General features: G+C 53.4%; 3 protein-coding genes across 3 annotated transcripts; 2 read left to right on the top strand and 1 right to left on the bottom strand.

The window, feature by feature from the left end:
* Nucleotides 1-179: 179 nt before the first annotated feature.
* On the top strand, nt 180-3,785 carry N656DRAFT_810825 (P-loop containing nucleoside triphosphate hydrolase protein; the record flags this gene model as incomplete). The annotated part of the gene is made up of 7 exons (XM_064818370.1): nt 180-217; nt 357-484; nt 542-1,086; nt 1,123-1,693; nt 1,749-2,740; nt 2,813-2,900; nt 3,220-3,785. The coding sequence occupies 7 exons, from the start codon at nt 180-182 to the stop codon at nt 3,783-3,785; spliced, it is 2,928 nt and encodes a 975-aa protein (XP_064673861.1).
* Nucleotides 3,786-6,252: 2,467 nt separating this feature from the next.
* On the bottom strand, nt 6,253-6,978 carry N656DRAFT_701691 (uncharacterized protein; the record flags this gene model as incomplete). The annotated part of the gene is made up of 2 exons (XM_064810959.1): nt 6,253-6,629; nt 6,753-6,978. The coding sequence occupies 2 exons, from the start codon at nt 6,976-6,978 to the stop codon at nt 6,253-6,255; spliced, it is 603 nt and encodes a 200-aa protein (XP_064673862.1).
* A 4,613-nt stretch (nt 6,979-11,591) lies between these two features.
* N656DRAFT_237141 (uncharacterized protein) lies at nt 11,592-15,130 on the top strand. Its single transcript, XM_064808975.1, has 8 exons — nt 11,592-11,915; nt 11,978-12,022; nt 12,080-12,622; nt 12,717-13,022; nt 13,081-13,362; nt 13,416-13,963; nt 14,020-14,468; nt 14,561-15,130. Exons 1-8 carry the CDS (start codon nt 11,807-11,809, stop codon nt 14,865-14,867), a joined length of 2,589 nt encoding a protein of 862 aa, XP_064673863.1. The 5' UTR covers nt 11,592-11,806; the 3' UTR covers nt 14,868-15,130.
* The last annotated feature ends 250 nt before the right edge of the window (nt 15,131-15,380 follow it).

Raw genomic sequence — 15,380 nt, forward strand, 5'->3', positions numbered from 1 at the left:
TAACTACACCCTTAGCCACATCTTTAATTGACCAGGGTCGAGTTTTGGGTAGGTAAGTTACGGAGTACCTGTAAGAAATTCGTACCTTTACATCACCTACCACGCGACGACGCGACTAAGAGGCCCTCAACTACACATTGACGAACTGAGCCTCGCACATACAGAATCTTGAAGCAAACATGGATGACGATTTATATGACGAGTTTGGAAACTTTATGTAGGTGTCCATGCGAAGAAATTCTGACTGTTTGGCCCATCTTCAAACTTGCCCTCGATCTGCCCGAATTTCGTCTTTCCAACAATCTTGCGATACTCTTGACGAAGCTGCAATAGCATGCTGACATCTACATTTCTAGCGGGGAGGAACTCGAGGCTTCTGAGGAAGAATCCGAACATGGCGTGGATGTGGGCAACTATGCCTATGACGAATATCCTGAGGCCGCTCCAGAAGAAGCTCCAGCCCAGGAGCAGATGGACATCGACGGTATGCAGTGGCTAGGATTCAATGCGCAAGAGGACATTTGATTGACTCCGGCCGCAGATGAAGGTCCTTCGAACGCCGTCGTGCTCCATGAGGACAAACAGTACTATCCGACCGCCGCACAGGTGTACGGGGAGGGTGTCGAGACGTTAGTGCAGGAAGAGGACGCGCAACCGTTGACCGAGCCGATTATCGCCCCGGTCGAACAAAAGAAGTTCAGCATCGAGGAGGCCGATCTCCCGCCTGTCTATTTCGACCGCAGTTTCATGACCGATCTCATGAACTTCCCCGAGCAAATCCGCAACATCGCCCTGGCTGGGCATCTGCACCATGGAAAAACCGCATTCATGGACATGCTTGTCCTCGAGACGCACGCCATTACTGACAGGCTGGAGAAGCGGACGGGAAAGAAGCGAGACGAGCAACTCAGGTACACCGATGTCCATGTGGTTGAGCGGGACCGTGGGGTGTCGATCAAGGCTTCACCCATGAGTTTGGTACTGCCCAGCACAAAAGGGAAATCGCATCTCTTCAACATCATCGACACCCCCGGTCATGTGGATTTTGTCGACGAGGTTGCTGCATCCTTCCGTCTGGTGGATGGTGTATGTCTAGTAGTCGACGTTGTCGAAGGTGTCCAGGTCAACACGGAGCAGATCATCAAACACGCAGTACTCGAGGATATTCCCCTGACTCTCATAGTCAACAAGATGGACCGCTTGATTCTCGAACTCAAACTACCACCCAATGACGCTTATTACAAGCTAAAGCATGTCATCGAAGAGGTCAACACCGTCATCGAGAACACGATACCTGGGCGGGGAGAGGCAAGGAGAGTCAGTCCTGAAAAGGGCAATGTGCTCTTTGCCTGCACATCAATTGGGTGGTGCTTTACTTTGCAGTCTTTTGCAAAGATGTACTCTGACAGCTTTGGCGGCGTCAACATTGACGAGTTTGCTCGGAGACTGTGGGGCGACATCTACTTCAACCCCAGGAAACGGAGCTTCACAAGGAAACCGATCGAGGAGGGAGCAAAGAGGTCTTTTGTCCATTTCATTTTGGAGCCGATATACAAGCTTTTCTCCCATACTATCAGTCGAAGTCCGGAGGACCTCAAGGAGACGTTGGAAAAGCTTGGGATCTACCTCAAACCATCTCAGTATAAGGCAGATCCAAAAGTCCTTCTGAAATTGGCATGCGAGCAGTTCTTCGGTATGTACATGCATTTGTAGACTTTGTTGGCTACTGACATTAACCCTCGTTGCAGGACCATCAACCGGGTTCGTGGACATGGTCTGCCAACATGTCCCCTCACCAGTTGAGGCTGCCGAGAAGAAGCTCGAGCAGTACTATACCGGTCCACTCGACACGAAAATTGCAGAGTCAATGAAGAAGTGCGACCAAAACGGACCGCTCGTCATCTACATTACCAAGTTGTTCAACACGGTTGACGCAAAGGGCTTCTACTCCTTTGGGCGTGTAATGAGCGGCATCGCGCGCCCAGGCACAGAGGTCCGGGTGCTGGGCGAGGGCTACTCCATCGACGATGAAGAGGACATGGCATTGGCTAGAATCTCGGATGTCTTCATCGCCGAGACTCGATACAACATCCCAACGGACGGTGTGCCGGCGGGGAGTTGGATCCTCCTCGGCGGTGTTGACAACTCGATTGTCAAGACGGCCACCATTGTTGACAAGCAATTTGAAGATGATGAGGCCGCGTACATATTCAAGCCGCTATCCCACTTCACCGAATCTGTTCTCAAGGTCGCAGTCGAACCCATCAACCCATCCGAGCTGCCCAAGATGCTTGACGGCATCAGGAAGATCAACAAGAGTTACCCCCTCATTACCACCAAGGTAGAGGAGTCGGGCGAGCACATCATCCTCGGCACTGGCGAGCTGTACATGGATTGCGTACTACACGATCTGCGTCGACTGTACGCGGACATGGAAGTCAGGGTTTCTGATCCGGTCGTCCGGTTCTGCGAGACGGTGCAGGACATGTCGGCCACCAAGTGCTACGCAATCACACCCAACAAAAAGAACACCATTACCATGGCCGCGGAGCCTCTGGACGACGGCATCGCGCAAGATATTGAGTCGGGCGCCGTCAGGATACGTGACCCGCCGCGCAAAATAGCCAAGTTTTTCGAAGAGAAGTATGGATGGGACCTTCTCGCAGCCAGGAGCATTTGGGCGTTTGGTCCAGACGAAATGGGTCCCAATATTCTACAGGACGATACACTACCAGGGGAGGTAAGTCTAGGTCGGCTCTGCCGAGGCAAATCGGCCCGTCTTATGTCTTTGGAGTGCTAACGGCCGCATCAGGTCGACAAGAAGCGGCTGAACACGGTGAAGGAGTCGATCCGTCAAGGTTTTAGCTGGGCAACTCGAGAAGGCCCGCTATGTGAAGAGCGTAAGTTGTTACCCCTTTCATTCTTTCGCGTCGAGTGGTGTGTAGCACATCTGTAAAGTGAACGGCGTGCGAGTCCTGTAAAGGAGGGGTGTGTGCTTCTGGCAGTGAGCTCCCATCTTGCGGTGAGATTGTGTGATGAGCAGCTGGGTTGGTCGTCTGAGAGCAAGTGTATCCTCGTACAGCATTGGAAGAGAACCGATCCCTCTTCACGCCTGTCGACCCAGCCCAGCTGCCTCTTGGATGCTCACGAGCCATGGTCCATCTTCTCTCGCACATGCCGTGTTGTACTATCGCTAACATATTACCAAATCGCTCTCAGCCATACGAAATACCAAGTTCCGGCTCATCGACGTCTCGCTCGCACAAGAGGCAATCTTCCGCGGGGGTGGGCAGATCATTCCCACCGCCCGTCGCGCCTGCTATAGCTCCTTCCTCATGGCCTCCCCGCGGCTCATGGAACCGCTGTATTCCGTCTCGATGACGGGCCCCCAAGATTCGGTCAGCATGGTCTACAACATCCTGGCCCGCCGCCGCGGCCATGTGCTGTCGGATGGGCCCATCGCAGGCACCCCGCTGTACCGCGTCAACGGGCTCATCCCCGTGATTGACAGCTTCGGGTTCGAGACGGACCTGCGCATAAACACCCCCGGCCAGGCCATGGTCAGCTTGGTGTTTGACCGGTGGAATATCGTGCCCGGCGATCCGCTGGACAAGGAGATGGTCACCAAGCCGCTGCAGATGGCCACGGCGCAGGCCACCGCCAGGGACTTTGTGCTCAAGACTAGGCGGAGAAAAGGTCTGAGCGAGGATGTGACGGTGGCGAAGTTCCTGGAACCCGAGTTCTACCAGAGCCTGATCGAGAGCGGCACTTTGGGGGATGTGTGAGATCGAGATGTGCGGTTGGTTAATCGAAAAAGGGGGTGGAACGGGGGGTGGGCGTTAGGGAGTTTAGGGGGTTGTTAGCACTGTGTTACCTATGTGACTATCTGAAGCTTTCTTATTCTCCCGCGGCTGACATGTATCTCACAGTGACTGTACACTTCTAGGAAAGTCATACCCCAGTTGGCCAACGACGCGCTGAGGATGTTATGACCTTCTTCCCCTCAGCCTTGGCCTGCGCGAACATGACGTGGAGAGATGACGAGAGGCGTGGTGCTCTTGAGCCCATCAGTACCCCCTTCTGCCAACGATCTATTACACTGTTCGGCCATGGCCCTCTCGCTCTCGCTTCCCCAACGGTTGTGAGGTCAGCTGGAATCCTCTGGGGTAGGACAAAAGAAGAAAAATAAGAGCTCCCGTCACGGTGTGATGCCAAGTATGGGGGGTCTCTGCTTCGAAAGAGGAGAGCGAACGAGCGAACGAGTACCCCCTCCGCAGCAGAAGCCGTGGAGACTGTTCGATTGGTTGCGGCCGGTTAGCATAACAGGTCACCGTGATCTCATCTCAATATATCTTCAATTGGTGTGTATTGTGCGCGCTAGGCGTTGCTCGTGACCACGCTGAGAGCTGGGTCTGCTGGGGGGGGGGGGGGGGTGAAGGGAGAGAGGGGGACGTAAGCCAGCTGTCGTATGCCCAGACAAGGGAGGGGGTTGGTGATCTGAGTTCTACTGCATACTCATGGCATGGCATACAACGTTGCGCCAGTGGATATGGTATACCTAGCTCTCTCCCTACATGGGCTGCGCTGTATTGGAATGGCAGGTCCGGTACGCTACACTGAGGGTATGTACATACACCAAGACAACGGGAAGAAGCTGCTGTGGGCGTGGGACATCCTGGAACATGTCGAGGCGTGACTGGTGGTACTCCCGAGCCTGGGTGAAGTGACCATTGTCACCATCACCACATTGGCAGCTGAGAACCCTGGAATTGTCTGTTGGCAGTCAGGGGGTATCAAGCCAAGAGCTATACATATCACAACAGGGAGAGGCCTTGAACTGACTGACCCAAACCAGCTCCGGCTCCTGAATTATGCCTTGAACTCCATCATAGCTTTAGAGGGAGAGGAAACTCTACCCTCATGAAGCCAAGAAGGGTCCCTCAGGTCCCGGGGAGCATACTAATATTCCATCAGGGCCCGTCTGGCGCTAAAAAGATGCCCTCCTCTTTTGTACCTAGTTCCGTTGTCGGCGACATACCTAATCGAACCAAGACTGATATTCTGGAAGGAAGATTGATGGAAGCAGAATCCCTGCCTGGTGTTCCCGCAACTCCAACTCCCTCAACTTTGAACCAGATTGGGCCCCTGATCACATCACCTCGTTATTGGGCAACACCCATGCGGTGTAAAGATATCGCTGATGTCTGTACTTCCACATCGCGAGATAATTTTAAAGAATGATACACGGCAACCAGAAAGGTGATTGGAGGCCGACCCCGAGGCAACGTTAAGCTATGAGTTGCACTCAACCAGTGATTCCGCAGTCGGAGGGGTGCGCGAGGCTCGCTGGCGATGCCAACATTGCCCGCAGAACGCAGGATCTGCTGCGGATTGGTGGGTACGTCACTCGGCGCACCCCTTTGACTGTTGCCTTCGTGCTCTGAATGGGACACCTGAGCCTAGTAGAACAGAAGCATCTGGGATATTATATGATAAACATTAGGCACCCTCTTCAAACGATATGCCATGACATGTATGTGGCAGTTGGAGGATACCCAAGCCCGAGGGAACAATAACCCCATCCATGGTATTAACAGCAACCAGAAACTGGAACTGTCTCACCCAAAATAGATTGTTTGTTTAGCTTCAATGCCGCGGCCAGAGGATCACCGGTGAGGCGGGAGTTTCACTGACATGAGGTGCGGCTAAACAACATCTTGGGGTGTGTGGCACTACGGGCTGGTCCCGAGAGTGAATGCTATACACCGGCATCGAGATTAATATCACATCATCCCTGTCAATAAAGGGACGGCCGAGTTCACTGCTGGCTGACCCTAGCCTGCCAGCCGCATTCCGCTCCCGGCCCCCAGCGGGAAGGAATGCCTCTGCAAGACAAGCCCGGAATCCGTGCCGAGTGGAGGGCCGAATATTCCAAAACTATATTCACATCAGGCCGCAATTATCACACCAATCGCCACGAGCACGTTTGACCAAGCACTCCTGCCGCCGGGTCTGGATCCTGTTTCGTGTTGACTGACAGCACACACCGTCAGAAACAAACCCCTTTCGCCCTTGTTGCCGAGTCTCCGAACTATGCTCCGGGAGATGATCGCATACTTTAGACAACCGGCCGCTTTAAGCAACGCCATCCCACTCACGAAATATTACATTTCTTTAGCATACTGAGCCACCTGCTGGTCCTGCTCAAGGACACCAGCCCACGACACGAAACGCTGGCTCTCCAAAACCGGCTCACGAGCAAGTTTCGAGCATCTTGTCCAGCATGCGCTGGAGCGTGTCGTTTTCCAAGGCAGCAGCCACTCGCTCCTTGTCGCCCAGCTGCTTGTTGACCTGGTCGTCCTGGTCGTGGGAGCCGACCTTCATCCTCACGTCCACACGGTAGTTTGGCGGCAGCGTCTGCTCCAGCCTGCACCGCACAGCAAGACCAATGACTGTGGCCAGCGAGCAGTGATTGATGGTAGGGGTCAGATCGACCTGAACGGTGACCAGGGAATCCGGACTGGGCAGTTCGGCGGGCGACGGGCTCAGGTGGATGTCCGGGAGCCTCACCACCGACAGCTGGCCTAGAGTATGGGGATGCTCAGGATCTGATATGGGCGAGATGAGATCTGGTGGAATACGTCAGCTGTGGGATCCTACAACTGATGAGACGGGATATAGCATAGGCGGAGAAGATCATGACATGACGCGCAAGAAGCATGGTTGATGGTAGTCATCAAGTAACAGCATACCGTAAATGTCTTGCTCATCCATGGGCTCCTCTACGCCGTCAGTCTCATCCACGTCCTCGTCTGATGACGAGCCCGAGCCATATGGCCAAGGCCGCTTGGGGTAGACGATGCTGTCGCACTTGGAGTCGGGCCCCTGCCTCGTTGCGGGCCCTTTGCGCCCCCTACTGGGGAGCTGTGAAACACTGAGGATTGTGGGGTTGGCATTTTCGAGGTCCGAGTTCTGCATCTTGGTAGTAAAGCCTGGCCTGCGCCGCTGCTTCTTCGGTAATTAGTGATGCGCTGATTGCGAGGAAAAGGAATGCAACGATCTTGTTGATGGCTGGTAGTTGCCACCTGACCAGTCCAGGTTGAAGTTGAATAATCAGATAATCTCCAAATGATAGAGTTGAGACTGACGTTTGCAGCGGGCAAGTGGAGAGCCGTCACTGCCAGGCCTGAAGCACCCGTTCTGCAACAAATTTGTACTGTACAGTGTTATGGTAATAATTACGAAATTCACCTTAGTGCAGGCAGACTTACACACCTAGGTATGGTATTGTAATTTTTGCAGATCCAGTGTTGTCTCCGTTACCGGCTGGCCGTGACCCGTTAGCTCTCAGATTGCCTCGGATGGGCGGCAGTTCCGCCATGATCTGTCAAATCATAGCGTCAGTCCCCTGCCCTGCGCTTCATCTTTGGCATCCTGGGCTTGCGCTTTTATCTGATGATGTACCATTCAAGGAACAGGCCGGTTGATGAGCACAGCCATCATTTCCTCCTAAATCACGATATATTAGCGAGACAGAAGCGCGAGACAGGGCCAGTTCTTCAGGTTGGGCAATCCCGAATACGTGCACGGGTAGTGTGAGGCGTGGATAGTGCTGTGTAGGTGTAGAGTGATACAGTTCAATGCTGGTTTGTTCGTTAGCGCAGAACTCCCGACAGGTGGGCCTGGTCCCAAATTCAAAAAGATACCTCTAAACAGCCCCAAACCACAACTCAACGTAAAAAAATAGAGCATCTAGTAATACTCAAAAAGTTGGTTTTATCCAAAGCCTACTTGCAGGCGAAAAGTGGCTGTTTTGATGTTGAGATCTGAATTCTTAGGTTGATGCTTGATTTCAAGTCAGGCGCTAGCGAACAAACCAGGGGGACATTGTATATAAGTTACTCCTCGGTAGTGTACGTTACTCCGTATAACTTATGTGCATAATGTAATACTGCGGGGTTCCTCACCCCTGCGTGGAAGCTTGGAAGCTACGCAGAACACCAGAGCGCCGGCATTCCTTGGCATCCCAAGTTTTCCTGAGCTTCCGCCATCCCCACGTTCCCTCGGTTCCCAAGCAGCACAGTGCAGCATCCCTTCGGACTTGTTTCTACAATGGGCCTGGAATTGCGATGAAAGGACGACAAAAGCGCCAGATGAAGGGATCCAGATCTGTGATCCCCAACCTTAAATTCATCTCATCGTGCATGACTACAAATACTCGGAACACGTGTTTGTAGAGATCAGCCTTGTGCCCGCAATCTGCATTCCAATGCCGGGCCCCCGTCGCTGATGCCCTCGCTTGCCTGTCTGATACAACCGGCAGACTCCCTGCTGCCCCTCCGCTGGCTTCCGTTGGCTTGCTTCTTTGGGCACGCACTGCATGAGGCCCCGGAAATCGTTTGTCTTAAAAGCACCTGCCCTCGGCCGAGGGGAAGCCGACATTGCTGCCGGCCCTGTCGGTTGGGTGTAGTGTGTAGGTATGTAGCCCTACTTCTTTTTCTCCTCCGTGGGTATATACTATTCTTCTGTCCTTCGTATTCGTACGCGTTCTAACAATGATCGAAGGTAAATCCTGTCCGCTTAGTAATGAAGTTTCTGGCCAGTTCCGTTGTATCGCCACTCTCAAATCGGTTCTGCTATCGTTTGTCATTAGTGTACACCTGCCCGCAGCATCTCCAACCGAAACGGCAGTTACTTTAAGTCGACCACACCCTGGATATCTGTCGGTGGTGAATTTGGATAGAGCCATGCACCAACCTCCCAACACTCCTACTGTTCCTCGGCTTAATTGGTTTGATAAAGCCCTTACCGGTACCCCACTACACCGATCCTCTCCGTCTCCTGTGGATCCAGGTGAGCCAGGGCATGTGATTGACCCGGATCGACAGGGTTATCGATGGCTTGGTATGTATCGAAGAAGGGCCGCCTTGCTCCAAGCGACACAGCCAGGGCTTCTTGGAGTTGGAGAGCTTCTGACGTCGCATGCTGTCCGGTCTTTTGTTCCTGGCAAACCACGAGTCCACGACAGGAGGTGGTTCTCGAGCTGCAGGAAGCTGTGGGCGGAATGTGCTGTATGGCACTCCATAAATCCATGGCAGGGTAGGCCTCCTTTTTGTAGTGTAGACCGGAGTTTCTAAGCCGACGGACGCCCAACCACGATCTGCCGCACGAAAGGCGACTCAGTAGTAGTCAGTACCGTACGGAGTGACCAGGTGAGCAAATTGTATCTAGTGTAGGTGTCGGCATCTACCATAGCAATTCTACTACATAAGTGTAGTCTCCTCGGACATCAGGCCCGAAACATCTCGGGCTGCTAGGAGCTACTGTACTGTACTGTACATACAGTATCCCCCCATCCCGAGTGGGAATGCCAGGTCTGCTGTTTCTAGCCCTCAAATATACTTCGCCATGGAGAACTATCCTCGGCACCCTGTTAGAGAGGAGCCGGTTTAAAAAAGCACCGACCACTATCCATCATCCCCAAATGACGGGACGGTGTTTGAGGAACTGCTCCTCACCAATGTGTTTCACAATTCGGATAGTGTATCAGGGGCCAAGACAATGGCAAGATTTCGAGGGAGAGTGAACAGACGGCACAGAACTGCAAACCAAATGCTGTACCAACCTTACCTAGTCGTCACCTCCCTCGGTTACAACCACCCACATCACGTAGTGTACATTATGTATGTGTGTGATTGTACTGTACAGTACAGGGTATCGTCGATGCAGCTTGCTCCTGCGCCTCTCATTTGTCGCGCCAGGGCATCCATTGATTCCACATACATAAAGTTAGCAGCTTCCTTGTCTCATGACCGAGTCGGTGAAGTCCACTGTGAGCCGCAGTGGCGCCGAGGCGCCAGGCGTTCAGCATTCAAACCAAGCACTCAGTTAACTTGCCGTCTCGGTGAGTTTCGCTTGTGCCGGATGAAAATCGGGTTGTCTTCGAAAAGTTGCCCTTGGCCTCGGGAGGACCGGGAGTTGCTGGCTTACTAAGTTTCCCCATTTTCCATACCATATACAAGGGGTGAGGTAAAGCGGCACGGTAAACGTACCCCACGGCGCGGGCCACTTCCACTGTAGTGTTGGATGCGATCCCACGCCGTAGATGTGTCTCCATTGCGGGAGACTAACCGCGCGCGATGATCATTCCCTCGCCAGCCATCTGTGCCATCCTGTCCAGCAACCCGGCATTAGCCAGCTGTACATACAGTAATACATAGCTACCTTACATGATGTAACTGATTAAAATGCAGTGTGCAAGGGAGTAACGACGTACCAGCGCATCCAGACTGCCTAGGATCCAGACTGAATCGAGGGTACAGTTCCTATATAGCCAAGCCCGAGGAGGTGTGTAAAATCCGGGTTCTGCTGTTCCCTTGAGGCACTCAAGATGAATTACCTACCCCTAACGCCGGGTCGAGGAGGGAGCTCTGGTACTCGGAACGAATGAGGAGCACCAATTGAGGACTGATGCGAACAAAAAACTGTTCTGTTTAGCAAGTCATATTTTTGGACATGGCCACTTGTCGATCGTACCTACCTTATCCGTACATGTAGCGGAACAAGTCCACAGAGGTTCGAGTAGGCTGACGGTAGTGGTATCTGCTGTATCATGTAAGAAAAGACTCACCTAACTATCAGCGAAGCACACTAACGTTACCGACTGTAACCTGTCTCACTACGATAACTTATATGGCCAAATAAGCTAAGTAAGTTGTGGTTGCTGTTCATAGGTGTGTAAGGTATATCTGTACGGAGGTACAGTACATGCTAGTTTGGCGCTTGTCGAATGTCGACGATTGTGAATCCAGGGGCGAGGCACTCGAATTCCACACCCCTCGCTAATAACCTCACCCCGCCTCCTGCCTTCCCCTGTCTCCCCATCTGCAGTTTCTGCAGTGGTTTACGCAACACAACCCCCCAATGATCGCTTCCCAGGTTGATTTGCATCTCACCAACTGATGAGAAAAGCTCCACCACTCATATGCCGCTTGGAAACGCGCATGTCCATTGCCCGGGTATCGAGGCTTCGATCGTACCTCTCCCATCTCGATCACTCCCTTGGTCTTTCGCGCCATACAGGCTGCTCGCTCTAGTGTGTATAACCTCCACTTTAGTACCATCATTTCTCAGCACTAACCAGGAAGCCCCGTGTTTGTTCAATATCTCTCGAAAACCAAGTCGGAGATATCAGATGATCTAGTGATAATCGCCGTTCCATCAACCTGAATCTGCTGGCCATCTAGGTACCTTATATATACGTACGTATTTACAGCACATACAGGACCTGGCTTCTCCGCCTGCAGCTTTTGATGTCCCTCCCCTTCGGCGGAATCCTGGAAGCTCCAGTACTGCATGTTCTCCATCGACTGTTGTCAGATTCGTGCAGGTCCTGGTGATCCAGAGGCCGGTGGCTCTGGGACAGGGGTTACCCTTTCGTTCATAAGCTCACGCCTGGACCGCCCTAACGTTAATTAGCTTGCACCCGCTGACAAGGGCGATCCAGACCGTCCACGCGTTGGCTAAAATCCGCTCTTACGTCCACACTGTCCCGCGTAACTACGATCTGGTTCTCTTACCGCTCGCCGCCGCATCGCTGCTCGAATCGACGACAAAGCATCTCCCACCACTCGGCGCTGACGACCCACACGCTCGAGACGGTCAACTGGGCGGCAGACAGATGGTGAAGTGTATCGCTTCTTGTTGAATTGCGACCGATGACCTGAGTTGCGAATGTGGTGTCGCTTGAGCTTTCATCCCTTAACCGCGCGACGCCAGTGAGCGTCCGTGCAAGCCACACTCGACAATGTCCAACGATCATACAGCACGTCGACTCCTCCCTCAGAGCTCGCAGATGGGCACCTTCTCCTTCACGCCGCCAACTTACCAGCAGCAGCCTCGTGAGACCCAAAAGAGTGCGCCTGGCCTTGAATGCTCCCCGTTGTCATCTCTGCATCTCGTCCTAACCCACTCCCAGATTATGTATTTGTTGACGAACACAACCGCCACAAGCGGTTGAAGGGTATGAGCCTGGCCTCTTGCCGTATCCTCTCTCCTCGGCACTAACTTCCGCGAGTAGTGATGAGGGCGTGCGAAGGGTGTCGAAGGAGGAAAATCAAATGCGATGCAGCAACAACAAACACATGGCCCTGCTCAGCATGTATCCGTCTCAAGCTGCACTGTGTTCGTCCGAATGGTTTTGACAGCTCTACCGACTCGCAGTCGTATGAGGCCCTGCAGCAGGAGTATGAGGCGCCTCAAGCTACCGAAAGTTTCAGACAACAGCTTCCCCTGCAAGAGTCACAGCTTCTCGCACATGCGCCGAAGCCAGGGTCCCTCTATGCCTCACAATCATCCTACCAGGACGCTTCGGGTCTCTATCCCCAGGTGCAATACACAGGATCCCAAGCGATTCCTCACAGTCTTCAGCAGTACGCCTCGGTTCATCAACCTGTAGGTGTTGTTGACCAACAGTATACTGCACAAACCAATTTCCCAACGCCCCCGCTACAAAATGCCCCCCAACCCGATTCTCCGGCCGACACATACAGTTCGTCCGACTACGCCCAACAGGATCTAGCAGATCTTCTAGGCTCCCTGAAGGTCAATGAGGCAGGAACAGGTAGGGGAACCGTCGCGCTTGCCAGGTTCACCTTTCTGACTCGAGTCCACAGCGCCCTATCTGAACAGTAAGATGCGATCGACCGGGGATGAAGAACCCGCTACTGAAGATGGAGATGACTTCAAGAGTTTACTGCCACCCTTGACAACCGGACCAGGCTCGAAAATTCGGATCCCGCCCGAGCTCATGCCCGACGATGACACTGTCCTGCATTATCTTGACCTCTACTTTGTCAACGCCCATCCGTACGTGCCCGTTTTGGACAAGGGTCAGTTCTACCAACAGTGGCATGACCAGAGGCAATCCATATCTCCCCTTCTCCTCGAGGCCATCTTTGCCATCGCTGGCCGTTTGGCAGATGAACCTGCGCAGGGTCAGCAATGGCTGGCGCTTGCAATGCGTATGATTGCTCCAATTATTAGCTGTCAGATGACCTCGGATAACTGACATCTGTCCAGGACATGCGGACTCCTTCATGGATGTGCCTAGGTTAAGTACGCTGCAGGCGTTAATGATCCTCTTGAAGGCGAGGGAATCAGCTCCCAAGAAAGGCTATTATTATCGGTCATGGATGAGTATCGTGCAGTGCGTGCAGATGGCCAAGGATCTGGGACTCGATGAGCACCTTGCGGATCACCAGGCCGGCCGACCCTGTGGGGGAAGCCTCTCGGAATGTGCATTGAAAACTAGGATTTGGCAGACGTTATTCGTGGTCGAGTTGATGATCGGCTCGCCGCAAGGTACGCCGAAAAATCAACTGCACCAAAGAGATACGGCGGCTGACGTTGAATAGGCCGGACCGATTTTCAGATTGAAGAAGACTCGGTAGATTTCAACATACCGCGGCCGATACCGAATACCGACCAATCCGACTACCATGTCTCGCGCAACTTCACCTATTTGGCCAGGATCGTTCGAAATGTAGGGCGAATGGCAAGAGCTTACGGGCGCCTCAAGAAGAGCAAGGAATGGGGAATCGACCCCGAGTTTGTCCGGATCAGTCCGTCTCTGGAAGCTTGGTTAAGGGAGCTTCCGGCCGACTTAACCATCAGCTATCCTCCCGATGGGTCACCGCCCTGGCTCTCTTCCGCTTTTGTCGGCAATCTCCATTCCTATTACTACCTCAGCGTCATTCTATTCAACAGGCCCCAACTGGCGTTTCTGCCGCCAACCGGAGCGCAATGGAAACACCACATGGTGCTATCGTACAATGCGGCGAAGATGCTGTGCAGGTTACAGGAGGCCGTGATGGGTTCGTTTGGACTGAATGGACTCCAGTGTATGCAGCGGGGTATCAACTTCACGATCTACGCGGTGCTTGGCTGCATCGTGTTGCACCTGGTGCGTTTTATCGACATTCTTTTCCTGTTGTTCTTGGGTGGCTCACTACCTGCTAGGTCGCGATAACGTCGCCGGATCCGGACCTCAACTCAGAGGCTAGGGAATACTTCACCCGCCACATGAGGATCTTGGAGAAATGCATGAGTGCATGGCCGATGCCGGACATGCAGAAACAAATCGACTCGGTCCGGGAGGCTTTCTCGGCAGATACGAGGAAGCCATTTGTCCTGAAGCCAAGCTTTCCCTACGGCAGCCCGCAGTCGGCGTCGCATCCGAGTCCTCCTGGCCGACGGCACCTTGACACACAGATTCCGCATTCGCATGTTAGTTACACAAACCACCCCCTGACACCCGTCTCGGCCGGCCCTCCGGACACCAAGAGCGAGTCGCCCATCGGCCAGTCACTAACCATTGTCTCATCGGGGCCCGGTCCACAGGCGACAGGTGTAACACAGACGTTGCCTTTGAACGAGGCTCCCGCTTGGAACCCTTCACGCATCTTTGAGTGAGCTGCCCTCCCCCTTCCCCTTGTCTCTCATTCCCTTTGGTTTGGGGGTTGCATTGAGGCAAGGACTAGACGCTGACGATTGCATATAGTCAGTGGAACACGTCATTTGGGGCGCCTCTGGTACAGTCCTCGCCATCTCCGGTGACGGCGCAGGCTAGCGCCCTTAGTGTTGGAGCTCCCGGAGCGACGCAGACGAGTCTCCAGGACCTACAGGCCGCTCACGCGCAGCTCAGGACCGGGCAGCAACCGATGGCGACAGCGCATTATCCGACGGCACCGGTGCAGTCCTTTGTCACGCCAGCCATGTGGCAAGAGTCGGTAGCAAGCGTTTACGAGGGCGGACTCAAACGGACGTGGGCGGATTATGATGGGCATATGGGTGTGAAGCGCCACTGAAGCTGAGTGGATTAGAGGGTGTGCTTCGCCCTCTTCTTCTCGGTGCTTGCTAGGTCGGCATGCTGTGGTAATAAGGATTCTGCATCGGGCATTTTCCGGCGAGGGGTTCATTTGGGCATGATGGGATGGGTCGGCCATGATACGAAAAAAAATAGGCGGAACTAAACGCGGCGGTTGTCTAAAAGACCTCTTTGCTCGGCGGGTACACTGTTGATTAGGGGACATCCAAGGCGGCGTTTTGGGGTTTCCAGTGGCACATACTAAAGGGTTGTTATACCCTTTGGACGACTGTTATGGGATGGGCTAGGCGCCATGGAATGCGGTCTTGTTATATTTGTACAATTAACCTACCTATTGATGGAAAGGAAGGCTTTAGGTGAAAGCAAAGAAGCGATGTTGTCTCGAGTTCACACAACGTCCGTTATCTTCCATCTTGTGCATTGTACCTGCTGTTAGTGCAGCTCAAATCTTGAGTGTAAAAGTTGCTCTTTCTACTACCCCTCCTAACAGAGC

The sequence above is a fragment of the Canariomyces notabilis genome, assembly GCF_033297395.1.
Source record: "Canariomyces notabilis strain CBS 508.74 unplaced genomic scaffold N656scaffold_2, whole genome shotgun sequence".
NCBI lineage: Eukaryota > Fungi > Ascomycota > Sordariomycetes > Sordariales > Chaetomiaceae > Canariomyces > Canariomyces notabilis.